This window comes from Vidua macroura, chromosome 6 (genome assembly GCF_024509145.1).
Source record: "Vidua macroura isolate BioBank_ID:100142 chromosome 6, ASM2450914v1, whole genome shotgun sequence".
Lineage (NCBI taxonomy): Eukaryota > Metazoa > Chordata > Aves > Passeriformes > Viduidae > Vidua > Vidua macroura.
Window position 1 is genome coordinate 4,502,171 of NC_071576.1, and position 27,542 is coordinate 4,529,712.

At 45.1% G+C, this 27,542-nt stretch overlaps 1 protein-coding gene across 2 annotated transcripts in view; it reads right to left on the reverse strand.

Annotated features, from left to right (window-relative positions):
• The window catches only part of SLC35F4 (solute carrier family 35 member F4), a 116,995-nt gene extending 91,240 nt beyond the window's left edge, over positions 1 to 25,755 (reverse strand). For both annotated transcript variants that reach the window (XM_053981295.1, XM_053981293.1), the window contains exon 1: positions 25,553 to 25,755. In XM_053981295.1, coding sequence (XP_053837270.1) covers positions 25,553 to 25,655 — 103 coding nt within the window. In that variant the 5' untranslated portion in view covers positions 25,656 to 25,755. The remainder of the gene's footprint in view (positions 1 to 25,552) is intronic.
• Positions 25,756 to 27,542: the final 1,787 nt, after the last annotated feature.

A 27,542-nucleotide genomic window follows, 5' to 3' on the forward strand; every position in this document is an offset into this window, starting at 1 on the left:
AGTTTAAAAGAGAAAAAGACTCAGTTTTATTCAAACATCTGGTATTTATAGAATTCCAAAGGTGACTGTGGATTGGAGGATGGAATTACCACCTCTCCAACCACACTGGTCCAAAGATCAATTAATCATTTCTCTCCACCCACAGAGAAATATGTAAACTATTCTATTTCTACATGAAATTGTGTGGGAACTCTGACTCTCAAATATGTAAACATTATCAGAAGGCGAGAGAAGTTTTATGAGAACTTGAAAACTTTCAAAAGAACTATAAAAGAAAACTTAACACTTTTAAAAATCAGGGCAACAAGCCTTGAATTATCCACCCACACACAGCACATTCTTGCTCCACCCCTGGAGATCACACAGGATCCTTCTCCTCACGCCAGCTTGCACGCTTCCAACGGGAGCAGTGGACACGGTCTCTTGAGCAAGCTCAGGTTTATATTTAGCTCCAAAGTACAGATTTGACAAGTGTTTATATTTAGATGGAGAGTCAATAAGCTCCACTGGAGGCAGAACATTTGATTTAACTGGCACCCTTTGCACCTATTGTAGCAGGATTCTTCATCAGCACGGGCCAGACCTGAACGAATGTGACGAGGTTTTAACTTTCATTCCACAGCAAAGAGATGGATATGGAAGGAAGGATGACACTGTGTTGCTCAGTACATCAGTTTGTTTGTTCTCCTGCCTCAAGCAGATGAAAGGAATCTTACCCTTGCCTGATGACTAAGTAGTTCAAGGGAGGAAAAAAAAAAAAAGCCAAGGATTAGTCCTATGAAACTGCCCTTTCTGGAGCTAATCAAATCTTATTTGCACTAATTTGATCCTTATTAGACTTTTCAAGGAAGATTTTCCCCGGGCCATCTAAAAAAAAAATTCTTTTTTCATTCACATGCTCTTTGGAGGATGAGAACACATTTACATACAAAAAGCAAATGATCCCCAGATTTTGCAGCAACCCTGAGATGCCGTTTGCACAGAAAATCCTCTGAAAGCAAAGAGACCAGGACTGAGAACCTGCTGTTGCCCTAACTGCAATTTTTTTGTTTAGCTCTTCCTTTGAGTGTTTGTTCATCCCATTAGAAAACTCTTTACCACTTGCAAATAATTGAAGTCCCTGCCAGGACAATGCTGAGTCAAATGCTTCACTATACAAGGCAATTCTCTAAGTACTCTTCCAGATATTTGCATCAGACTTTACCTCCAGCTTTCTCAGCTTTATCACACCAGCTTTAAGTTCTGTCAGCTCTATCAGAAGTTAACACTCGAGTGTCACAAAACAGCCCGGAATGACAAAATGGAAATGCCCATCAAAAGCTACAAGAAGTTTGTTATGGTTTGTTACGAGAGCCCAAATTTTCCCACATTGCACAGCTGTGAGAGGTCTGATCTGTGAAGCTGAAAGATGACAGCTCATCCTAGCTCAAAGTTCTCATCTCAGGACACAGCACAAATACTTGTGGAATAAGGAATAACACAAATAAAGAAAATATTCCAAGCATGAAGAATCAAGCTCAGCTCTCTGAATGTGAAGGATGAACAGAGGAAAAAGTGCTTCAGATCCTGGAACATATTCTGGATAAAGTACCAGAATATATTCCAGGATCTGAAGTAACATGTAGAATATGTATAGTACCAGAATATATTCCAGGATAAAGTAACATCTCTCCTGTCCTGCTGCCCAACTTCCTGTGTGGAGAGAAGCAGGTGAAAATTAGGAAAGAAAAAAACATCACAACACAATAACACTGTCTCTCAACAGCAGAAATATTGTTGGAAACCCACAGAGTGCCAGGCATTAATTAAACACTGCTCATTAATCAGGCATGGATAAAAAGCAGCTGTTCTGCAATAAAGGCATAGAAATGTTGGAAACATATCCTCCCTTCCCACCAAATTCTTCCTCAAAGTGGTACCAAGGCCAGCACCAGATCAGGTTAGCCGTGGCTTTATCCAGCTGAATCTTGAATGCCAAGGATGGAGTTTCTGCCATTCCCAGGGACAGCCTGCTTCAATAAAAATACCAAAAATTCCCCAAACAAACCTCCCAAGCAGCAACTTGAAGGACAAGGGCATTGGCCTTTTTCACCCTTTTAAATCAGCTGCAGGGGTGCACTGTTATTTTCACCTCCAGCTGAGCAACAACTTCAGGGGTTCTCAGGAGATGTAATTGCAGCTTGTAGCTGCTGCAAAGGTTAATGCCAATGCAACAACCAGAGCAAGCCCACAGAGCACTGAGTTTCTTCATGTTCCTCAGCTCTGAGTGACTGCTAGGAGACAGAGGAGAGGTTTGAAAGCTCTCAGCAGCATTTTTTATCATGCACAGGAGGACAATTCAGAGATTTACAGGCAATTTAAAGAGATTTCGACAGACAGAATTCAAGCATCCCACTAGTATTGGCTTGCACACACACACAGTGAGTGGTGGAGCCAGATCAGCCCAAAACAGGCCAAAGCAAACACCTGGATGGACCCACAGAGACTCTAAAACACCCTCTCTAAAATTAAAAAGTCACAGTTCAGGGCAGACTCCGTGCAATTCTTGTATCTCTCTCTTAGCCATCACATCTGGGGCAGGGAAACATCATTTAGTTAATGAAGATGTGAGGCTTGGCAGCACGGACTGAGGAAAACAGACATGAGAGCTGCTCCTGTTCCTACCCCTGCTGAAGGCAGGTTTGGGAGTGTGCCCCATCCTCCTTGCTACTCTCACCCTCTCACACCCCAGTAGAGGGGATGTTTTCTGTATCCAGACATTGTCTCCCACTCTCCAACTGGAATCCCCAGGCATTTCCATAAAACAACTCACAGCTCACTGCTGCAACAACAAAACATCCCCACAATTCCATGGAACAAAGCACCATTCCATGAAAAGCGTTGGGTATTTTTCCTTCAAGAAGTTACTGGTACCACACAAAGTGCAAACTTCTTTTTTTTTTTTTTCTTTTCTCCTCTCCTAAAACGAACATTTCTTAGGCTTTGAAGCATGAAATAAGCAAGCCCCATAGAGAATGGTATTTTTAGCTTCCAGGATCACATGATGTGCCAATGGATTCTGTCAGGATCATCAGTCTTGCAAATTTAAATTGATTGAAGTAATAAGAGTGCTTGGCAAACATACCAAGCTGAAATATATGAAAGGCCAAAACTTCTAATCAAGACAGCATGAAGTAAATGCAGTTCTCTTTATAACACTTCTAAACAATTCATATTTGCTGGGAAAAAACCTTGCTGTGTTGCAAAATTATAAAGAATTTTTTGTCTTGTTTTTTCAATTCTTTCATAACCAGAAAATTTTTTTGTCATCACTCTGTCCTTTCTTTCCAAGTGTTTATATAAATCATTTTGATCTGCATTAAGAACTCATTAATTCAATATCAAAGAATAATTTCTACTACAAACAAACAGCTGGATCCTTGCAGTTATCCTTGCATTATTCTTATCCTGGATGGATGTGCAATGCAGTATGCAAAACAGACAAAAATGTATGATGAAATACTCTTACAAGGCTGGATTTAGACTGATCAAAGGCAGAACAGCCAAAGAGAAACTTCAAAATGTCTCATCTTTGGTGTGGTTTTATTGGTTTTTTATGATCAGATTTTAGTATAAACCCCAATGGACAGAGATTTTCTATTCCCATGGCCAGACATCCATCACCATTCCAACTTTAGCTGAAGGCCCACACCTCGTAAGTATCCACAAGCATCCCTCCTACAAACACTGGAGAGGATTAAGGGCATGAAAGGCTGAAGTAAACAAGGACAGCAGAAAAAAACTTACATTGGTCAAGGTCAATGAAGTTAAAAAATTAAAATTAGCCAACCTGCATTGTCTTGCAGGATTTTAAGTTTCTGGTTTAATGATTTTGTGCTCTGGGACGAGATGCATTGACTGAAACACAAGATGTGTTTAGGAAGAAACAGGCAACACATGGGCCAGGTTCTCTCAATTGCACCAGAACAAATCCCCAGCAATTCCATTAAAATCTGTGGGTTTTCACTGGATAAAACCAAGGGGAAGATCTCCAATAATTGCCACTGTTATTCATGAATTACAGTGCAAAGATAACCAGAATTTCTCTTGAAGGCTGATACCTTTTTATATTTAGAATATGAAATCAAAACTTATTTCAGAGATAGAGTCAACTAAATCACATAATTATGGTCAAAAGTAAGTGCTAAAAGAAGGTGAGTTATGGGCAAGTTATCTGCTTGACTTCAGGAACACACCAAGGCCGAGGTGCTAGAACAAGCCTGGACACTGGGAGACAGTTTGCATTTAATCACACAACTAAAAATAATTGTCCTCCCTTTCCCATTGATTACTATCTGTAAATATTCACTTTGAACTTGCAATGACTTTCCCCAGAGCTGGAGCTGACCAATTTCTGTCCAAGCATGCGAGGCTGGGAGCTAAGCATGGTGTCCAAGTTCACAGCAAGCTTCAGGCATAAAATTTCATATTCCCTCACTAAGATGCAGAGACTTGAGTCCAACTTCACCCAGAGATTCTCCAAGGACTTCTCATAGCTTCAAGAAAAATTGGCTGCTGTACCATGGTTTTAATACATTTGCATTAAAATTATATTACAATGTGTGTCTTGGTTTATCTAGCAAATGTTAGACTTTATAATAATGGGTATTTGTATATAAGGTAATACAAAGATAAAAGGAGGTCAGATTAACCTTAATTGTCCCTTCTGGCCTTAAAAACATCAGTCACAAGGCTTTAGGAACAGTGACACAGACCCAGCTGATCCAGCTGCCAGACAAACCCAGACAAGGAATCCTGACCAGGTAAGAGTTCCCTGGATCAAACATCACTGGAATCTAAGTATGGCACTGGTGGCAGCAGAACCCAGCAGCTCTGGAGGTTCTTCACAGCTTGCTAGGAAAATTCCAGTCCAGGCAGGATTCTTTTTCACTGGTGCAGGTGAGCACCAAAAGTGATAAAGGTTGAGCAGAGCTTACACCAAAGGCATTTTAAACTTTTACTTTCCTCATCTTGGCACATCACAAAGCTCAGATGTGAAGGAGACATCTGGAGCCAAACTACCAGAGAAGGTAATTACTTGAGAAGTGCTTCCAAGGTAGAGCTGTCCTCATGAAAATTCAGAAAGAACTCAGAGGTTCAGTGATAGCTAGGAGGCTCAGTTCAGCAGTTATCAAAACTTCTTTTCCCACATGCCTTCCAAGCTGGCACACTTGGAAATCTGGATGCATTAGACCTGCATGAATTAGATCAGACAGACAAGCAGGGAAATCTCATAGAGGAGAAAATGTAGAGCTTGCTTTTATTTAGATATTTATCATGTCTTCTTTAATGTGTGTCAGATTAATGAGGAGTAAAATCATTAACAGAAGATTCCACAGAGCTGGAAGAATGCAGAATACATTTCATTTCTCCTACTAGCCACCCCAGGAGATTCATCTCCAAGTTCTCAAGAATTCACAGAATGGTTTGTGTTTGGAAGGACCTTTAAAGATTATCTTGCTCCAGTCCCCCTGCCATGGGCAGGGACACCTTCCACTACCCCAGGCTGCTCCAAGCCCCATCCAACCAGGCCTGGAACACTGCCAGGGATGGGGCAGCCTGTGCCAGGCCTCAGCACTCTCTGAGTAAACAATTTCTTCCTAAAATCTAATCCCAATCTTTCCTGCCTTAGTTTAAAACCATTCTGCCTTGTCCTGCACAGATAGCAGATGATATTTTTGTTCAAAGCCAATTTAAACTCCAAGTTACCACAAAGCACTCTAAAAGTGATCTCTGTTCCTGAAGTGTTTGTGTATCCCAAGGCTCTGATCCCAGTTACATCAGTGTGAACCTGAAATAAATTCCCACGTTGTAAAGGAGTTATTCATAAGCAGCAACTTCAGACTGATCCCAAGCTCACAAATGGCCACATTTCCCAGCCTGGTGGAGAAGGTGACAGTTTAACAAGGCAATATGAAAAAAAAGCATTTTCATCTTGAGCAAACTCTATGTATTCTGCATCTAAAAACTAACCTGACTGTCCACAGGAGCTTATGTGTCAGATGCTCAAAATCTGTGCTATAAATAGACTCCAGCAGTCTTCTGAAAAGCACCAAGACATGAGAATTGTCAAACACAGACAGAGCATCTAAATATTCAGTGATCTAATTTTGATCTCACAGAAGGTATACACTGGTGTAACACTGTATTTTTTTTAATGGAGAGAGGATTCATCTAGACACAAGATTACTAACCTAAATTTATTTCTATTTTTAATCCTTGTGATTAATTATTTATCTTACATGGCATGTTTAAGATAAGAACATATTGCTGTTCTAGAAAAAAACTAATAGAATAGGCTTTCCTGCTTTCTCAGATAAAAGAAAATAACAAAGATACAATCCTCTCTAATTTCACACAACAGTTCTGTCTTCCTGTGATCACTAAATTAACAGTGCTGCAATCACTTTGAAATAGTATATAACATTTAAAGTTATTAGTCAGCTGTTTGCTTTTCTACAAAGAACTCAACACACTCCACAAAGCAGCAGACAAAACCTGAGCACACCCAAGTGATCTGCTCTCCCCGCTTGAGTCTTTCTGGTCTCCAAGTTAGATGTGCAGAAATGGCCATTGAACAGGGCAAAAGAAACAAACACAGGCTGATGGATGAGTACCTGCAAATAAGTACAGGCCAAGATCAAAATTAACTCACTCTACGCAGTAAAGTGCCGTAAGTGCAGTCGATTTGCAAGCAGATTTAAACAAGACAAAATGCAGCAGAGGGGAAAAAACAGACCAAGGGCTACTTCTGCATTCCCATTTCTTTCAGTGGTTTTGCCTGAGTCAGAAATCCAGCTCTAGAACCCGACTAACAGCTGAATGTCCAACCCACAGACAACTCTGCCAGGATCAGAGCCTCTCTCTAAACCATGCAGCAGACAGCAAGACTCTGCTTTTCATCAGCTTCTTCTCCATCTCCCAAGACACCAAAGTCACAAAGGGTTTGTCACCAATGTGCAAAACTCAAGCTTTGGGACTCAATGAAAAAAAAAAAAAGATGGTTCTAGGGAAGACAGAAGTCAGCAGGCAGCTTATTTGAGGCAGCTTCTCCACACCATGCAAAATGAGACTGGGGCACAGAGGAGTCCTGATCCCCCTTTGAGCTGTGCAAGGATTTGGAAGCTTAAACCAAAGTTAGGCCACTAAGAATGCAGCGCTTCAGTTACAAAGAAGTAGGGGAGGAAAAAAATACTTAAAATATTAGTGAGTCACACTAACAAGAGACACATTGATGATTATGAGCTTAAAAAATAATCCTCATGAATTTCAGAAAGGAATGTGATGATGGCCTATCCAGCTGGGGCTTGGAATGTGGCAAAGGATGAGGAGTTCAGCTTGTTGGGTCCTTTCCCTGGGTGGCCACGGGGAGACACTTCCTCCTAGATACCATTTCTAGGTAGGTCTGCCATCAGCCTGACCTAACCTAACCCCAGGAGTCACTGCTCCCTGTTCTTGTACTTTACAGCCTAATCACAGATCATTCAGAATTTTCAGCCATGGGCAAGGTGTTAGTTTTGAATTCCAGCCCCTTCACTGTTCAGACCTCCCATGGACACAGCTGCAGCCCTTGGTCCAACTCAGCAGCATTTTCATGCAGTGATGCAAGTGGGAGATGTTTGGCTGGTGGGCCAATCTGCTGTTTAATGGAATTCTTGAATCCCCAAGGCTACACAGGCCAAAAGGGAGTAGGCAAGATGGCCTGGATTAGACAATCTCAAACCATCTCCTGAACACACAGTACTTCTTTATCAGGACCATTAAATACGTTTCTTCTGCTATTTAAACAGCTTCTCCTTCCTGATTCCTTTTGTCTCCTGTAATTTGTTGGGTAGGTGAATTTCTCAACCTGTGCCAAGGTCGGGGTAGTGTTTACAACACATTTAAATCTAACTCCAAACGGTACCTGAGCCTTTGCTTGCCATATACCACAGCTAACAATGTCACCATCTGTGAGCAATATGCTGACATGACTTCACTTCCCAAGCACTGGCAAAATGCTGGGAAGAAAGATAACAAAGTTGCAAAGATCATTTCAAAGTCACTGATAACTTGGCCAAAAATCTTGTCTCATTATCTGCCCAGCTCTTGCCTCGATCTCCTCATAAACGAAAGGGAAAAGCACAACTTTATCTTAACATATATGTTTTTAATTCTTAATGGAGCAATGAAATATTGGATCTCTAATGAGCCTCTGCAGCCACTGTTCTGTGGAGCAGTAAATCCTGAAGAGTAATGAGGTGGCACCAAACCAAGGCCTGGCTGGAGCTCCAGGATGCATTTCACATCCACAATTTGGTCCAGTATAAAAAGCAACAGTCTCAGTTTTGGGAAATCAATGGAATTTTTAAACTTAGCTTAAAAAAGTTACAGGGAGCTTCACAGAAACAAATAAGTGGTGTGGAAGGGACCTAAAAGACCATATTGTTCCAGCCTCCCACCATGGGCAGGGACACCTTCCACTAGAGCAAGTTGCCAAAATATCTTTGACAATGCTAGGCTGGAGAAAGAAATTGGAAAAGAGTGGAAAAATACAAACTTGAAAAGAAAATAAATAGGAGCAGTCAGATGTAACCAGCAGGCCATGTCCTCTGTTCCCATCAAAATACCAGACCAAATAATCGAACAGGAGAGATGAAAAAGAAACCAGGAAAATGCCACTCAGAGCTTCCTTGAGACTAAATCCCATCAGAGTGATGCCATTTCTTTCCATGACAGAGTAACAGGTTGGTGAATAGTGAAGGACAGGAGACATTACAGATCTTGACACCAGGACAGCTCCTGACACTGCCCAGCAGGACAGGACAGGGAAACAATTTAACCAGGAGGAAAAGTGCTCAAGGGCCAACCCTGGGCTTGCCATCAATGGGTCCCCATCAGGCAAAAGGATTTTAAGTGAGGGTCCTTTTAGATTTGTTATTTCCATAATAGGGAGTTTATTATGCTTAAAGTTATATTAAAGTTATATTAAAGAAGGCTCCAAGTACATTAAAGAAAGAACTGGAATGATTTTAACAACATGAGAAATCACCTGGATAAAGAATTATTTGCAGAAGTGAAAGGTTATTCCCACCTAAGTGGAGAATCAGCTGTACAGACAGAGTTCAGGGAACAACTGCGGTTTTCTAGAAGAGGACTGGGAGTTTAGAGGAAACCCCAAGCTGAAGCTGCATCGCCTTTTACACAGTTGCCAAAAATTCAGACACAGAAATGAGATGAACAATCGAGGATATGAAGTAATTCTCCTCTGCAGGGCTGCACAGGTGAGATCTCAACTAAAGGAAGACCTGGGTCCAATCTGAGGAATGAAATTTTAAGTAAGGTGATGGCTACTGCACAGACTTCAGAAGATAAAGACAAGAAGCAAGTTTCCAGAAAGAATAACTACACATTATTGATGGAAGAATTTGGTTTACTTAGTAAAGATTAACGAAAACAAGAAAAAAGGTTCTGAGATCATAGGATATTGCTGCAGAGGAGCAGACCAGTCACAAGGTACTAGGACAAGAACTGGGTCTGAACTACAGCAAGAAAGATTTAGTCATGAGGAAACCACAATGAATGAAGCATTGGAACAGAATGCTTGGAAGGTGAGCAATCCCCACCACAGATGTTTTCAGGATGGATTAGACTGAGAATGATCCAGGAGGTCCTGCCCACTAAGACACAAATTATTTCTCCACACCTCTGCCAGCTCTGCAATCTGCTTACCAGATGATCACAGCTCAAACCAGAGAGCTCACCAATGAGCTCCAATTTTTGTAAAAGTGGCCAAATCCCAAACACCGTAGACAGTCAAAACTCCTGACTCTGGAACCTGCATTGATGGCAAAAATATCAAAGAACCAAGTCAGATTCTGCCACTTTTCATCGTGTAACTTCATTGGAGGGACAAATCATTATTCAGCCTGGGTAACATCCCACTTGACAAGGAAGATCTAGGCAGACTGACTCACAATTTGGATGCTTGTCCATGATTTTGCCAAGATTCAGGACAGCCTCTGTGGCTTCATACTTGCATCCGATCTCCCCAATTACTATAAAATGTTCTGCTCTAATAGAATAATCCATAATAATTATGGAAGGTCAGGGAACAAGCAGGCATAAATATTCTGTTAGTTCCTCCTGATACTTCATGATGGGGATCTTTATTAATGTGTCTGGGGCACATCCCCCAGCCCACTTCAGAAATGCCAAGGCTCCCTGAGGAATGGCACTGAAGGGATTCACAGCTTTCCGATGTCTCTTCAAAAAGATAAAGATGATGACTGTCCAAGAAGTCCCAGGGAATTAGAAAACTTTCCTCCACAATCAAATGGGGGCACACATAGCATTAAAAACAGGTGCTGGGGCAGTAGGATTAAGGCATCCTCTCACCAGCCTTGAGGCAAAGGTCAAACCTGGTCCAGATTTGCACCAAAGGCTGCATTCCAAATTATTCCAGCTCTGAGCAGCTCCTTGCTCACGCGGCGCCAAGCTGCTGGATATAATATTAGCCACTCCATATACTGCTCCTGATGTAGTGAAGAATATGGGCTCTGCTGTGCTTTAACTTCACTCATCCAGTGGGGATAAAGTTTGAGTGAAAGGTCACCATGGCCAAAATCCCCAAAATTGAAGAGGAAAATGTCAGAACTTTCTCTGCTCATCTCACAAGTCCACGCCAGACAACTGCAAGCTCAAATTCATGGGCTGGTTGCCCTTTTCCTCTGATCCACTCCAGGCACATGACATTTTACTTCCTCTGTTGCTTCCACTTTTATGTTCTGATGGAGCAGATGCCTTCACATCTCCATCCCCTGAAGATCTTTCGGAGGTCAAAGGAATAAACTTCTGGTACTTTACCTGGTACTTCCCATTATCAGCACATTTATAAAGAATATACAGAGTGTGAATAAGTTGCCAGTTATATCTGTAACCATCAAACTCAAAAGATCATCAAATAATTTATGAAAATCTATAAAGTCATCTAGTGATATGCTCCCTATCACCTGTTTATATTTCTGTGTTTATAATAAGATTAATCACCCAGACTAATTTTACATTAAATTACTGCTTTGCTCAGAAATAGAGGGAAGAAATATTTCTCTCTTGGACAATTAATTCCCCTGTTTTTGACACCCTTCTCTGCCACATTACAAATGATAAGTTACATATGATCACAATTAACAACCAACCTTCAGCACTTTAACATCATCTCACTATCAGCCACTTCTTTGCACTTATGCTTATGAAAGCAAAACTGAATTTTGGATTTCATCTCCAGAGCAGAACTGTCCCATCCAGCAGCATTACATAAATGAAATTCACACCAGTGGGAAGAGCCTAATAGATTTTGTAGGTCAGTGCTTCTGGCAGATGTTTCTCTAAAGACTCCTTGGAGTTCAAGAGAAAAAGACTTTCAACTAGATTTTCGAAGGCACAGTCCAGTAAAAGTTAATAAGAGCAGGGAAAACACAGGAGAGGGAAAGACCTCGATTGATTTGAAAATGTTTCGAAAATTCAGGGCATGCAAGGACAAAATAAAAAATATTCCACAGAGAACAACTCAAAAATAAAAACAGCAGCAGTGGCTAAGAACAGTTCTTCAAAGGGATGTCAGACTTTACAATACTTTGTGCAGCAGCGGTGACTAAAAAGGCTTCGCATTGTCACCACATGATGATATTAGAAATTTGCATTAATTTGGGGGAAAATAAATAAATAGCAAAAACACATACAGCAGAATAATAAAATGCAGTCATGGGATGGGTGCTTTAAATCCTATTTATAAACCCCTAGGGCATATTTCCTTGCTCAGTGCAGCCACCACAATGTCAAATTCTAATCTGCAACACAGGTCACAAATGTCACAACTGGTAACACGATGGATGGCATGAGTGGTAAAAACAATTTTTAAGGACTTAGCCTTTAAAATAAACAGAACTGGTGGCATTTCTTTATTGCCTATTTTAAACCTCATTGTTACAGTTAACATTATATTCATCAGCAGAAAAACTTTCATGCCTTACATCAGCCTTCTTGAACACAATGTTTTCTTTCCCTGGTCTCTGAAATGTCTGCAGAAGCCTCTCCCTAACCTGCAGGAGAAAGAGGGAGAAGCTTACTTGTCCTTCTCTGGGTACCATGACATACTTGTGAGCCTAATAACATCCTTGCAAAGTAGGTAAAATATTAAATATTATTATTACGTTACACCAGCGAAGAAATAAGGGACCAATAGTCAGCCACCAGTTTTCTACAAGTACAAAACTGACCTTGGATTTATTATTTCAAATAAGAGGAGATTATCATCATGAATATTTGATAACATTTTCTGTAGCCGTAACAAAACAACTCCATTCTCTCCCTTTTTTAAAACTGCAAAGTGTTCACAACCATCGCCTGCATTGCTCTACAGATCTTTACCAATTGCTGTGGTTCAGCAATTGGTATTCATTGAATTTCAGTCCAAAACCTGAAACTGTCCTGTGGCATCATTTTATGTTCTTTCACTGCATCACCTCAAAGTCCCAAACAAAGGCAGGTGTACCCTGTGAGGCTCCTGGCATCCCACTACAGCCTGAGGAAGCAGCCAAACAGTCCAAAGCCAATTTCTCTCCTCCCAGGATAGTATCTTATCTCAGTGCTGGAAGGAATTATGAAATAAACCATGTGTTAGCTCCGCAGGATGTTTATTCACAGTTAACAGGCCAACATTTTGTTCTCTTTCTCCTCCCCTCTCTCCACAAAATCAGGGGGTGGGAAGGACCTGCTTTCAAGATTTCATGGGAGCCACCCTCATTCCTCAGCAGAAGAGCCACACCCAAAGAGCCAGCAGCAACAGAGAAAAGAAATCCTACAACAGCAAAATGGACAACGTCACATCCTTACAGACTCATGGAAGAAACAGCCATCAAAAGCTACTAAAATAGACAAACACCAAGAACTTCCCAAAGCACAGATCAACGGTGGATGGAAACAACCAGGAACCTCCTTTATTCTCTTCCCCACACATCTCCTGTTGGTCACTGTGTGAAGCTGGAGGTTAGCTAGATGTGTCTTTGATAAGATCCCCAAAAATTGTGTGCAGCACATCTCATCTCCAGGAATGAGGTAATCCTACAGCTTTCCCAAGCTTTCCCACTGTGGGAGAACCAAGAGCCCCCGATTTCTAGCTGTGTTTTTATACGGTCCATCAAGGCTTCAGAACTTTTGTGCTCTCTAATTCCTGGTAATTCTATTTGGATTTGGCCAACAGATTCAGAAATTACACGGGGAGGGAGTAGTGGGGGAGAGATGGGTGTTCATATAAGCCTTGTTTCCTTAAGAAACCAGGTTAAAAAAACCAACAGCTGAGAGTTACAAGACGTTCTGTAATCTGCTTTTAAAACACCCCGGAACGAGGCGCAAAGTCCTAACGGGGCATATGAGGATGTGTTTGACAAGGAGCAAGTGCTTACATTAAAGAAAACAACATCATCCTTTAAAAAATGATTCTGTGATAAAAGAGAGACCCAGTAGCAACTCCAAAGAGAAGGAGAAATTATTCCATGATAAAAGAGACCCAGTAACAGCTCCAAAGAGCAGGAGCCTGCTCGGTCACAGACCTACCAGAAGGCACAGGACAATTCTTGCTTTTCTAAATCAGCCCTTTCACTCTCCTGCAGACCTTAACAGACTGCTAGAAAAATACCATGAATTATAGAGTATGAATGATGTCAAAGCCCGTTCTCAGAGGAAGGCTGGAACAGCAATCATGTATTCTTCAGTTTGGGAATACACAGACAATTTTTGTTCATAACCTATAAAGAAAGAAAAAAAAAAAAGGCTCTGCACATCAAAGGCACCAAATACATTTCCTTTCAGATCATCCCTTCAACCAGCCCAGTCTAACACACAGACACAGAGAGAAGGGAGGCCAATAGGATGAAGAGGAAAATCAGGACCATGGAGAGTGGCTAAAGTCACCAAAATACACAGGGAAAGGATAAATACAGCAGAACACCAAGTGTCTACACAGCCAGCTCAAACTGCACTGTGCAATTCCAGCTGGCTTTCAGACACACCTGGATGGGACAGAAGATGGCTGTAACCCTCAAATGAAGTCCTGTGAATCTTGTCTTTGTGTGCAAGGTGGATATTTGGCAACTCAGGCTGCTCTAAACTACAGTTTCTGTCCACAGTACCGAGTGGGGAAACAGAAAAACTTGGAGATCATGAGCAGAATGAGATTACTTGCTTTAGGCAGCCCCACACCATCCATCATCCACATGGAAGACGTGAAGGGCAGCAGTCATTAAAGCACCAGAGGATTCTCCTGCCTTAAGTTGATCATTTCCCAGGTATCACACTCCTTCACCAAGGAGAGGAAGAAAAAAGACATTGAAAATTATCAGAACCTTGACATTGTTCTCCAAAGACAGAAAATCATGTTTAAAAGGGCTTAAGTTTTGCCTGCAACTAAACCAAAAACACCCTCAGCTGTGAACATCCCATACCTGGGAGCAGCCTTGGAACTAAAGTAAATCTGAACCCAGCCAAGTTACTGTTCCTACAGCAAACCTGAGATTCCAGCTAAAATACGAGCCCAAAGCCAACATCTGTTAATAATGTGCAAAACAACAGTGATGGGTTTATTCTACCCTCCATTCCCCTACACAGGGCAAATCTGGGAGCTGCACCACCCACTTTTCTTTGCCTTCTTAAAGCAATAAACTATAATGAATCTCTTATCTCCACAAAGTGCTACAAAACTTCACTAAACTGCAAAAATATTTTATACCAATAATAATTAAGGTGCACATTTTCGAGGCAGTGCCTCTAAAAGTCAGGCACACAAAATCAGACAGCCCTGCAGCTTGACACTCACTCTCCAGTGGTATTTCCAGGTCTGCCCAAGAGTCTTTGGCTCTCAGAGGAGTCACTGCTGTACCTGTGCACGGTGTGAATATCTAAGTTTAAGGAAGTTCTCTTGATTCTGCCCAAATGTAGAAACCTTTTCTTCTGGCTGCCTTCTCTAAAGCCACAGCCAGTGTCCCCTTTCTCCCTCAGGATGCTCAAAACAGTCGCTCTGAATTCACTTCAAAGCAGAAGTGCACAAAAACACTGCACAGACCCCAGCTAGAAATAGAGTTGCCCTAATTTGATCTAATTAACCTCCTTTCCAGCACTGAAACAAACAGGATGCCTTGGAAAACCCTGTTAAGCAGCCTCCTCACCACTTTCCCCTGCTGCAGAGCATTTATGGGTGAAGGACAACTCCTGACTCTTTGAACAACCAGTCAGGGCTGCATCCCAGAGCAGATGAGCATAGGAATTTGTATTCCTGGACACACAGCTCCATAAGGAGGTCAGAGGACAGCTGTGCACTGCCCTGCACACTGAGATCAGCCCAGTGCTCCTGCTTTGTGGAGCACAAGCACAGACAAACCCGTGCCCGGTGCCACAGGGCCCCCCAAGAAGAGGGACAGAAGGCAGGGCTTGTATGGATTAATCACCTCGACAGGACACATATGGCTTGGCACACCAACAACAGCTCAGCTCAGTCTTTCAGCTGAAAAATGCCTTTTGTTCCTTCCTCCAAGGCTTGTTTTCCAATGCATGTGAAATGTGGCACTTCTTTAGTTACATTTCAGACCTCGATTCTTTTTCCTCAGCAGAAATGTTCTTGAAATATTTCCTTTTCTTTTTATCTAATTCCTCACTTTTTTTTTTTTCCCTCACTTTTTTTTTGATAGAAAATTGGGAAACTTCATCAAATATGTCCCTGGTAAATGCTAAGTTCAATCATTTTCCACCTGGTCTTTGTGACTGAGTACTGAGCATTGAGCAAAAACTTTCTCACACATAGAACCAACCCTCTTCAGGTTGAAGTCCAAACCATGGTGCAGAAACACTACAGAAAGTTCATCTTCCTGTTATCCATGCTGTCAGCACTGAAGAATTTCCTCTGGTGAAGCACTTTGAAGCATCCCACTTGCACACAAGCTGCTACAAATCCTAGCCCCTGTAACGTATCACACAACAGGTTATTTCTGGCACTGCAGAGAAAAACCCCAATCTGCACCCACACAATTCCAGGGCTGCACACTCCACACGCCAAGCTTCATCTAAGAAAGGATTTTAAAGTTCCAGCATTCAGAAAAGTCTTGCAATGACTGCACTTGTCCACTGCATTGTAACAACTCTGCCATCTCACTTCAGGATGCAGAATATAAATCACATCATGAGGACTAATTTTCTCTCCCTGACAGAGAACATGTGTTCCAGCCCTGTTTCATGCTTGTCTTACACAGGCACAGATGATTCCAGTGCTGTCCTCAGAACTTTCAGGTGTATGATGCCCATTAACTGGAAAGGGTCTGCAGAGTTGTGTTCCCAGGAATCCTAGGAAAAATCAGTCCCCAGCAGGACAATATATTTTTTCATTAAGTTGCCAACTACCCCATTAATAATAGAGGTGTGTTAGCCCTAGAAGTGCCCCAGAAGACTCAGCCTCCACACAAAGAGGGGGAGCTGTACTGGATACAGCTTCATGAGGAAATTGCTCAAGCAGTTCAGTGCCATAAGCAGCAAAAGGGAATAAAACTGGAAGAGTCACCGGGCTGGCCTCAAGCTACAATGTCTTTTTCACTCTGGATGGAGAGTTCAATGCCAGGACTAAAACTGGTCTGAAAGTGGATCTGGGAGACCTGTTTTAGTGGAGTTTTAATGACTCATGAGCTGCCATGCTGGTGCTTGCCTCTCCCTTCCTCTCCCCCTAAAACGTAGTTGGTAACTTAAACAGGCGTGGGAGCTCTTCTTGTATCAGAAAAAACAGACTGGACAGCTTTGAGACAAGGAACAGATTTCAGATTACCAGAAACAGCAGGAAACATCATATTCCACCCTGGAGCCAAAACCTCCTCCTTTGCCCCAGGACAGGAGCAAATAATCTTCTTCCTTGTCTGCACAAAAAGGACAGCAGAGGCACCTTTCTCACTCTCTCACTCTGCTACCCCTGATCCAGCCCAGCCGAATGCAGGAAAGGGCAAGTCCAATTTACCAAAAGCATCTGCAAGGGAGGTCTATGAAGAATCAATATGTTTTTAAAGGACTATCAGTAATGTCTTTGTGTGGCAGGCACACCAAATCCTGTCAATTGAGCACATCCTGCATGCCTTGGAATAAATTCACTGCTGGCACTGGAAGTGCCTGGGCTGCTGTCACTTACAGCTCTGTGAAAGCCATACCCTGGGCATTAGCTCAGCATAACCTTACAGCTTCTACCTCCCTGCAGTGAAATCTGCCACTCTGCACAGGGCCAGCCCAAACGTTTGCCCACCAGGGAGTCTCACTTCACCTCACCACAAGAAAAAACAATTTTCAGTCTCACTAAGTAGTGCTGGTCCACTTGGTACGTAATTTAACCACCCAGTTAAGCACTTTGCTTTTTGTTCCCCCCACCGTATTCTCACATTTGCCACAAAGAGACACTGACTTTCTTTTGTTTTGCAGGCATTTTCATTATTCATTGCTGTGATCATTCAGCAGCAGGTTTATGTGAAAAAATTCTTGCCACCAATCCTTCCATAAACAGTAAGTTCACTTTCATGGGTGAATTCCCATGCAGGCAGTTGAGCAAAAGCCCATCAATTTCCAAATGTGCAGAAGAAATAATTGCAAACCTTTAGAACCACTATTAAAAAACAGGAATGCAAGCACTGGGGGGATAGAAGTCTGTCAGAACCATCTGCCACTTGGCAATATCATTTTACCACATTCAACCAGGACCAAACCTGCTGCTGCCTGCCTGAGTAGATGGGGAAGGCAATGTCAAGGAGACAGTGCTGAAAGGACAATGAATATGAGGGGTATCCCTTCTGTGCACTCCAGAAGAGCACAGAGGAGCTCATCGCAGGTCCAGGTCATTTCCCCATGGGCTGTGTGCTGCAGCCACACTTTTAGGCAAAGCAAGAAAAGGAAGTGCAGCTCCATGCAGCCATGATGGTGTCACGCTGAGCAAGGTTAAAGCCACTCAGGTGAACCAGGTGAGGCAGGAGTGGGTCAGGAACTGTGCCACCATCCAGGCCAACACCCAGAGGGCCAGACAGCCAGGAAGACGTTCTGTGACAATCACAGAATCATTGAGGTTGGAAAAGACATCTGAGATCAAGTCCAGCCTGTGACTAATCACCATCCTGTCAACCAGACCAGAGCACTGAGTGCCACGTGCAGCTGTTCCTTGAACGCACGTCTTCACCACCTCCATGGGCAGCCCATCCAACTGCTTAACAACCCTTTCCATGAAGAAATTGCTCCTGATGTCCAGCCTGAACCTCCCTTGGCGCAGTTTCAGGCCATTTCCTCTCATCCTGTCCCTTGCTCCCTGGGAGCAGAGTCTGACCCCCCCTCAGCTGCATTCCCCTGTCAGGGAGTTCTGAGAATGAGAAGTTTCCCCCTGAGCCTTCTTCTATCCAGGCCAAGTCCCCCAAGCTTTCTCAGCCACTATTTATATGACTTAATCTTTGTACCTTTCCCCAGCTCTGTTCCTCTCCCTGGACACACTCCAGCCCCTCAATGTCCTCCTTGTCATGAGAGGCCCAGAACTGGACACAGCACTCGAGGTGTGGCCTCAGCAGTGCCCAGCACAGGGAATGGTCACTGCCCTGGTCCTGCTGGACACTCTGCTGCTGACCCAAGCCAGGTGCCATTGGCCTCTTGTCCACCTGGGCACACCTGGGTTCATGTCCAGCCACTGTAGACCAGCACCCCCAGTTACTTTTCCAGCTTTCCAAACACTCTGTCCCAGCCTGTAACTCTGCATGGGGTTGTCGTGGCCAAAGTGCATGACCTGGTCTTCCTGAAACTCACACAGCTGTCCTCAGCCCATGGATCCAGCCTGTCCAGATCCCCCTGCAGAGCCCTCCTGCCCTCCAGCAGATCCACACTCCCACACAACTTGGTGCCATCCACACACTTACTGAAGGGACACTCAACCCCTCAGCCAGATCATCAGTAAAGTTATTAAACAGGAGTGGGCCCAACACTGAGCCCTGGGATCACCACTGGTGACCCAGAATGAGCACAGAAGGGCAGAAGAACTCAAAAGCAAGAAGAGAGCACATTTAGAAAGCTACCAAGTTACAGAGAGCACCTCCTCCACCTTTAGCACCAGGCCAGCTACAGCACCAGGCTTGCTGTGCAGGCACCAGTGGAGACAGAGATCACTCCATCAAAGTTATGGCTTGTTCTGAACAACCTCTGGCAAATTAGCATCACTCCCCCCATCTTACTGTCTCAATTTTCCCTGCCAAATAGGGGCAATTTTTCTTAAAATCTTGGCAGACGTCTTTATGAGGCATCTTTAGAGCTTGGGAAATAATTCTTATTTAAATACATAAGACTGTGCAAGATTTTTGGCCATTACTCTCAACTTTCTGCTAATTTCCAGCCTTAATTTATTCATGGCCTGTTCCTACTCATTTGCCTGTGTGCCAACATGCAATTTCAGTTTAAATAACTCTTCTTTCCTGCATTTCCTTGTTCATCCTCCCAAGATGTGCTTGGAGCAGCAGCCCTGTTCCCATCCTGGCGTGGGAAGGCCCAGCTCTATCAGCCCCTCTTGCAAGGATATGCTCTTCACTGTCCTGCTCATCACGGTGTCCTTCCCAATTTGGCTTCATCCCTCCTGCCCACAGATGTTCACAACCGTATCCGTGCCCAGTTCCACAGCTGAGCTCCTCAGGGATTTGCCCCCAAGGGAATAAATCAGCCCCTGAGGGAAGGCCAAGGGCTGAAGCAGTTTCCTCTCCTCCCAGCTGATGAGACCCTTCAACTTCCACAACAACTGATGTCCCCAGGTGAGGGGAAGGTCCCATATTCCAGCTACCAGTGCAAGGCTGCCAGGCCATCCCCTTCCAGCACAAACAGAAACCCACACAAAGCCTGGCCCTATTCCACTAAAGAAAACAAACCTGGTCTTGCCAATATTAGTCAGCAAAGGAGTATTTATAAAAACTGTTTTGCTGAAAGAAATTACTTCATAAGTTACTGCTACCAATGCTGATATACAGCCTTTTTTTTTTTTTCATCCAAACAGAGAGACAAGTCTGTGAGAAAAAGCAACTGTGACAGGACTGCATCCTGTGCCATGACATCCATTTGTGCCCCAGAGTTAAGGAGGTGACACTGTTAAACTGGAAATTTGCAATCCAGCCTTCACTGCTGCATGCCCTCCCAGGGCACAGCCCTCCTGTGGAAAGCCCCTGTCCAGTGGGGAAAGGGAAGGCTTTGAAATAAAGCTCATTCCAGGCTAGCCTTGCATCTGGAGTCCCTGCAACCCAAATGCTACCAGGTGGCACAGGGACAGCTGCCACAAGTGGTACAAGCCAACACAGCCCCCAGGCTGCAACTCACAGAGACATTCAGACACTGCTTCCTCCCTCCCAGACCCCTCAAACACAGCTCAACAAAACCAGCCTCATCCAGCACAAATTTCAAAGCAGTTTTCCTCCAGTGCCCCTTTCCAGCCTCCCATGGTGCCTGACAGGGCTCTGGGAACTGCTGGAGGAGCAGCTGGGTGCCTCCAGTGAACAGAAGGAGACTTTGTTCCCCTCTCTGGAAGTGACAAGCCACCAGGAGAGCAGGGTGCTCAGCAAGCACAGAGATGATCTGGGTTTGCCATGTGATTTGTACTGCAGCAGAGCTGCTGGCACAGCTGCTGTGATAACCAAGAGAAAATTCTCTCCAGTGTTTCAGGGGTAGCTTTTCCCTCCACAGCCTTTTCCTCTGCACAGGGAGCAAGAGCTGAATTGTCAAGCCACTGATGCTGGCTCAGCACGCCTTAATCCCAGCCTTATTAAGGCAAAGCAATTAAGCAGGGGCTTAACTTTGAACGCATTCTCAAAGCCCGGTGGTTTAGCGCAAGTTCAGACTTAAGTAGGTGCTTAAGTTCAGATTGCTGACTTGAGGCTGAACTTGCCAAATTAAACCAAAGATCTTTGCTAGAGCTGTTCTGCAGGGGAGTAGGAAAAACACACAGCTTGGTCCTGACAGCCACTGTGCTCATGGCAAGGACAGGTTCAGCGTTTCCCCAAGCCCTGCTAAGGTCACACGCCGCTGGAAGGGCTCTCCAGCTCCCTGGCAGACACCACCAGAGGCATGGTCACCCAGTGTCCCACTGTGAGCCCAATGTCACAGTCCTGCTGCTGCACAGACACGTGACAGCACCTTCTGCTTCCAGCAGCTTACACAACTCCATGGCTTCAGGTCAGGCCTGAAGGAGAGGAAAAGGGGAGATGGAATCAGCATAGGCTAATGCCCAAAAGAACTCATTTAAAAGTCCAGCAAGTGCCTGAAGGAGATGGGTGTTCATAACCTGAAGGGGTGGGAATCAAACCCTCTAGCCACAAGTGCACGTTAAGAGAAGCTCTCCAAGCAGGATGAAAAGAAGGTGGTGATGGCCCATGAGAGGAACCACTGCATTTTCAGTCCAGTTGTGCTGTGCTCATCCAGGCCTGAAAAAGCAGCACTACAGAAATGCAGATCTGAGATGCTGAGAGCATCCTGCAGGACATAAGGCTTTGTGGATAGTGGGAAGGGCTCCATCAGAAAGACAACACAGGCAGAAACTTGATTTGGTGAAGTTGATGAAGATCAGAGATGAGAAACGTTGACTGGAGCAGTTTTAATTCAGCAGAAGGCACAGAAGAGGTGTTAGGACAGACTTGAAGGAGAGGAACTTTGCAGTGCGAAAGTAAAAAAGGTTTCAGTACTGAGATGAAAGGCAGATGGGGTGGCAGTGGGAAAGAATGGGGGGAGGAAAGGAAAGAAAAACAAAAAAACAAAACTCAAAATGCACAAAAAAACCCAAAGGGTTCTCTTGACCCTGGAGACACTAAACGTGATTGTATTGCCAGCAGAAAAGTCAGAGAAGAATGAGAAGTCACAGCAAAGGTCATGAGAGGGAACAGAGTCTCCCACTGTTTGTGTAGATGATAAAGTCGCATCAGACCAAATGAAATTGCACACAGGGAAACATGGAGACAAGGGGAGCTTACATGGGAACACCATCTGCAGCCCCAGGTCAGAGGATGGAACATCTGATCTACAACAGCACCATGCCCTGGAAATTGTGAATTCCAAAGAAATTGGCTGGGAGAGAGACACAGCCCCCCCTCCCTTTCACAAAAGCCAGATATCTCCTACAGAGTCTGCACATTTAAAATGCAAGAAGTGGGGGATCAAGCCATGAATCCCAAGCTGACTGGGATCAGAAAGAGCCCTTTCCATCTCAGCACAAAGTAGAGGGGGGAAAAATTTGTATCTTTATTTTATTAGACAGGATATAGGATTTTTGCAATAGGCACAGATGTAAATACCAGACCAAAATACATTTTTTCCTGCTCATTCAGATGATTTACAGAGAAATAAAACAGATATTTTCCTTCTCTTGCAACTTTTTTAAGGATAAATAAAATTATCAAAGTGCCTGACTTAAAATTAATAAAAGAATCATCACATGCACACCCCACGTCTGAAGTAGGTTAATGCACACAAATATGGATGATGAGGCACAAGTCACTAGAAAATATTGCAGTTCTTTGTTGATAACAGGTCTTGAACACCACAGTTCTTTAACATTAGATTTCATGGCTATTTGTGAGCAGTCCTCAGCCTTCCCCACAGAAACCATGCCATGATCTCCTGTTAGACCATGGAATTAAAGCCAATCCACTGAAGGAGGGATGCAAATCACCAGCACATTTCACAAAGCCTCGGGCTTTCCTTCTCATCTTCCAGGTACCCCCCAAGAGTGAGCAGAACAGCAGCCACCCCCTGCTGCCTTCAACTTCCCTCAATGCATCTCTCTGTCCCCAGCTGGGCACTGCAGCCTGGGGACAAAGAGCAGCCTCAAGGAAGGTGGTGACCATCAGCAGGCTGTCACCACCCAAATCATGTCCCCCCATCTGGTGCCTGGCCAGCTCTCTGCTCAGAAGCAGAGAGCACAAAGCCACCCTGGGGACAACAGCTCATCCTCAGGCATGCTCCAGAGCCAGGCAGGAGCAAGGTGACAGCACAAGCAGGTGACTGCACGTGCAGTGACAGGAAAAGGGTCCCTCTGGCACTGGGGAGGGTATGGACACAACCTCCCTGGAATTCTGAGCATGCTGAGTGCCACCAGCATTGTCCACCTGAACTAAAAGTGAGTTTGGATAGTGGTGACAAAAATCATGCCCTCACTGAAATAAACTGAGATATCAAATCCATTAATAATTAGGGCTACAAACTCCCCACCTTGCATGTTTACAGTGCTGCATCTCTGTGAACAATTAGCCATGACAAGAGCTGTCAGTCAACAGAACTTTGAAGCAGCACCTCTCAAAGGCAATAAGTTGGCCAAGACACAGGAACAGAGTAAGAACTCCAAGCCAGGACCTCCAAGAGTGACTCTTGCTGAGTGCCAGGGGGATGTGTGTTCATGGTGCCTGAAGGATGCCTGGTTTTACCTTGGGTAAGGCCAGAACATCTTTGCAGAAACATTCATAAACCCAAACCACACAGCCATGAGGGTAAAGCAGTCATCAGCCAACTGCAAGCACTCCAAAAATTATGATGATGGTTCCAAAACTTAGGAGATTGTTTTAAAAAGCATTCACAACTTAGAAGGGGTTCATGTATTTCATTTACCCAAAGGCATTGAAGTATTGGAATACTTCTGATTTACACACCTGCAGTTTTCCTCTTTAAACATGACAACCACAAATTTTGCTGATTTTCTTCAAACAGCAAAACATGAGCTACTGATCATTTTGTTTTGCCTTAGCACCCAGCCAGAAGGGCACAAAAGGCCAGGAGACCTGCAGTAAAATCCCAAGAGTCAGAACTTCTGAAAGCCTTGGCCTCTCCTGGCATGTTTTTTCTAGTTTTTCAGCAGATGCAGTTTGTAGCATCTGCAGAGCCTGGTCTAAGAGAGCTTTTCTCTGTCCAGGCAGCACTCTCCTGCCATTCCCACTGCACCACACAGAGCACTTGGATTGACAACACTGGATTCAGATCTATAACTTGATAAGAGAGTGGGAGTGTTGCTGCAGACTGAAAAATTGCATTCTGCCACCCAAGCAAACTTGCAACCAACTATTAAGCCAGAATCCTCACCCTTCTCTGGTAAATCACACTGTAGAGATACTGTGGAGCCACTACAGAATTTGGGACACAGGTCCCACCTGACTCAGACTTAACTAGTCCCTGGACTGACATTTAGCCACACCTCCAGATTGTCCAGCGCTTCTTCCCCACTCCTCTGACTGCAGATAAAACAAGTGACCTCATCAAATAAATGCCCATAACACCTGTCATGCTGTTAGCATGCCACAAATGACAGATGGATAAAACCTCTGGGCTTGACTTGGATTTTTCAGCTGACTATTGCACATTGGAATTTTTATTTATTAAGTGGCTCCAATGCATGGCTTTCTTCCACCATAAAAAGCCCACAGATGTGTTTTTCTTATATTAGCAGTTTATTAATAGTGTTTTGGTTTATTATTGCATTGGAGCTGGAGAATACTGCACTGGCTGCTCTGGAAAGCAGAATATTCCAAAGGGAATATGCAGAAGAAAGTCTCCTCCTTGGTGCTCACCTCACCCAAGTGGGGTCCTTGCCTTTCCTTTATTTTGCCTCTCACTTTGCCTCAATTCCTCTTCTGCCCATTAAGCTATGGCATGTCATAATTTTGCCAACTGCAAAGCAACTACTAATACAATAAAACCTGATTGCACACGCTTCCTTGGTGGTAAAAATGAATCATTTCTTTCATTAGCCAAACTTTCCCCATCCAACAGAGTGCTGGGACTGCCAGAATTCCAGAGAAACCCACTAAGGCTCTCCCAGCTGCTAGAAACCCACTGCTCCTAATTAAAAACTTCAAAAGCAAGAAAATTGGGGAATTTCTGCAAGGACCACCTGCTTTATTTTCTGCGTCTTCGTTGAAGGGAAATAAATAAATAGAACGCGCTCCAAAGAAAGGAAAGACCCCGAAACAACAGCAAGCCCCTAAACCACAAGTCTCTGTCATTACAGCGGCACGAAGGAACACCCCATGGTCGGTAACTCCCCACTTTTCTGGAAAAATCTCACTAGTTTCGGGAGGAAGATGAATAATTCAGGAGCTGAAGCGCCCGCCCGGGGGGACCCACCGGGACCGAAACTTTCCCGGTGCGGCGGGCGCGGGGCAGGCGGAGAGCGAACCCCCCCCCCCGCCCACCCCGGCGGGGTTGGGGATGGGAGGGGTGGAAATGAAAAATAAACCCTAAGACGCCAGCCCTGAGAGGCTGGGAGCCGCGAAGTTCCGCGGCCAAGCGCCGCCGCCCCCGTCTCCAGCCGCAGAGCCGCCGCGTCCCCTCGGGGGACAGCGGGCACCCCGCGCCCTGTGCCCCCACACTCACCCCGAGGGATGCGGCAGCACTTGGCGGGGGCACGGGCACCCTCGGGGCTCTGCCGACACACACACCCCCCCCGAAGGGCCGGAGAGGCTGGAGGGAGCCTTACTTTTCTGGCTGGAGTATCCCGGGTAATATCCATAGTAGCCGGTGATGCGCAGGATCCTGTCCTCGATGGTGGCCACGCCGTTGGGTGCTGCCTTCCCATCCATAGAGGGAAGGAGCCGCGCGGGGCGGCCGGGCGGGACGGCGAGCGCAGCCGGCAGGGCAGGAGCAGCAGCAGGAGCAGGAGGAGGGGGAGGAAGGAGAGGAGGCGAGCAGGAGCAGGAGCAGGAGGAGGAGGAGGAGGAGGAGGGGGAGGAGGAGCGCGGCCGCCGCAGCTCGCGGTGCCGGCGGGGCGCTCGCTCTGCCTCCGCCGCCTGGTGCAGGACGGGCTCCGCAGCGCGGCCCCCGCCCTCCGCTGAGGGCCGGGCAGGCAGCGAGCGGCTCCGCCGGGCCTCAGGTGGGGCGGGATGCGGGGCGGAGGGTCGGATCGTGCCCCCGGCACGCTCAGGGGTCTCTTGTCCCCCGGTTGGGTCGCTGTGGCTGTGTGACCGCCGCTGTCACCCCGTCACTGCCCAAAGCCCCGGCACGGGCAGCGCTGCCCCGCGCTCCGGGAGCTGCAGGACGGGAGGGTGTCCTGAAGTGCCCCTGCAGGATCAGGCCCGCAGATGTGACACCCTCCCCGGGGCCTGCACGCAGGTGCCAGAGGAAGGAGAGAGTCCTTTCATTCCGACCCTGAGGGGACAAGGTTTCACCGCTCCATGCTGTGCATGTCATGGGATGGTTTGGGTTGGGAAGGACCTCAAAGCTCATCCATTTTCACTCCCTGCCATGGCAGGGAGACCTTCCACTATGCCAGGTTGCTCCAAGACCTGTCCCACCTGGCCTGGAACATTGCCAGGGATCCAGGGGCAGCCACAGCTCCTCTGGGCAGCCTGTGCCAGGGCCTCTCCACCCTCACAGGGAGGAATTTCTTCCCAATATCCCATCTAGCCCAGGCCTCTGGCAGTTTGAAGCCATTCCCCCTTGTCCTGCCACTCCATGCCCTTGTCCAAAGTCCCAGCCAAGCGCTCTTGGAGTCCCTTTAGCCCTGGAAGGGGCTCTAAGGTCCTTCCAGAGGCTTCTTTTCTCCAGGCTGGACAGCCCCGGCTCTCCCAGCCTGTCCCCATGTCAGAGGAGCTCCAGCCCTCTGATCTGACACCTTTGTCACGTCCCTCCAGAGGAGCCCATCTCTGTCTGTGTCACTTGGAAACGGTGCCTCAGCGGTGTCAGCTCTGCTATTCCACACTGGGAGAGAGGAAGAAAAGGGATATCTGCCCTCAGCTACCCAGACAGGTTGTACATCTGCTTTAACATCTCTCCGTACAACGTCCACAAAGTCCTTGCCTGCATTTGAAAAAAAAAGAAGTGACAAATTCACCATTTGGATTTGGTACTAATTCTAGAAGCTAATTCTGCCTCTGGCAACAATTAGGCTTTGAATTACTTGACTTTTCGTGCCTCAGGTCCTTGCCACGCTTCTCTCTGCTAGACTGAAAGGACCATTAGCAACCAGCCTTTTTCCTTTAAACTGTACTTCTATCCAGAAATCAACTCACTTTTTTTTTTTTTTTTTTGTGGCTGTGTCACGCTTACCTTCACTTACACCTTTTCCATCCAGTCATTTTCATTAACTGGAACATGGGGAACCCAGTCAAGACATTCCACATCCTTTGCTTCTTCCTCTGCTCACATTCGTTTTTCTCTGTTCTGTGCTTGGCTAAATAAGCTGATGGCACAAAACTGCCTTTTATGAGCACAAACAAATAATAGATGTATTAAAAATAGCCGTTGCTGTAGCTTTGCTCAGGGAGTCATTAGCTGGTTAGTGTTTGCACAGTGCTTTGAAGATCAAGGTTTTGTGGTGTGTGGATGCAGATATGAAAATGCACTTGCAATATTAAATACCCTTTTGATCTTGATTTCTTCTCTCTTGCCCTGGTGCTGGGTAATACTAAGGGCAGTTACAAATCAGCCATAAATCAAACCACCACAATAACTCAGGAATTCAAGGCACA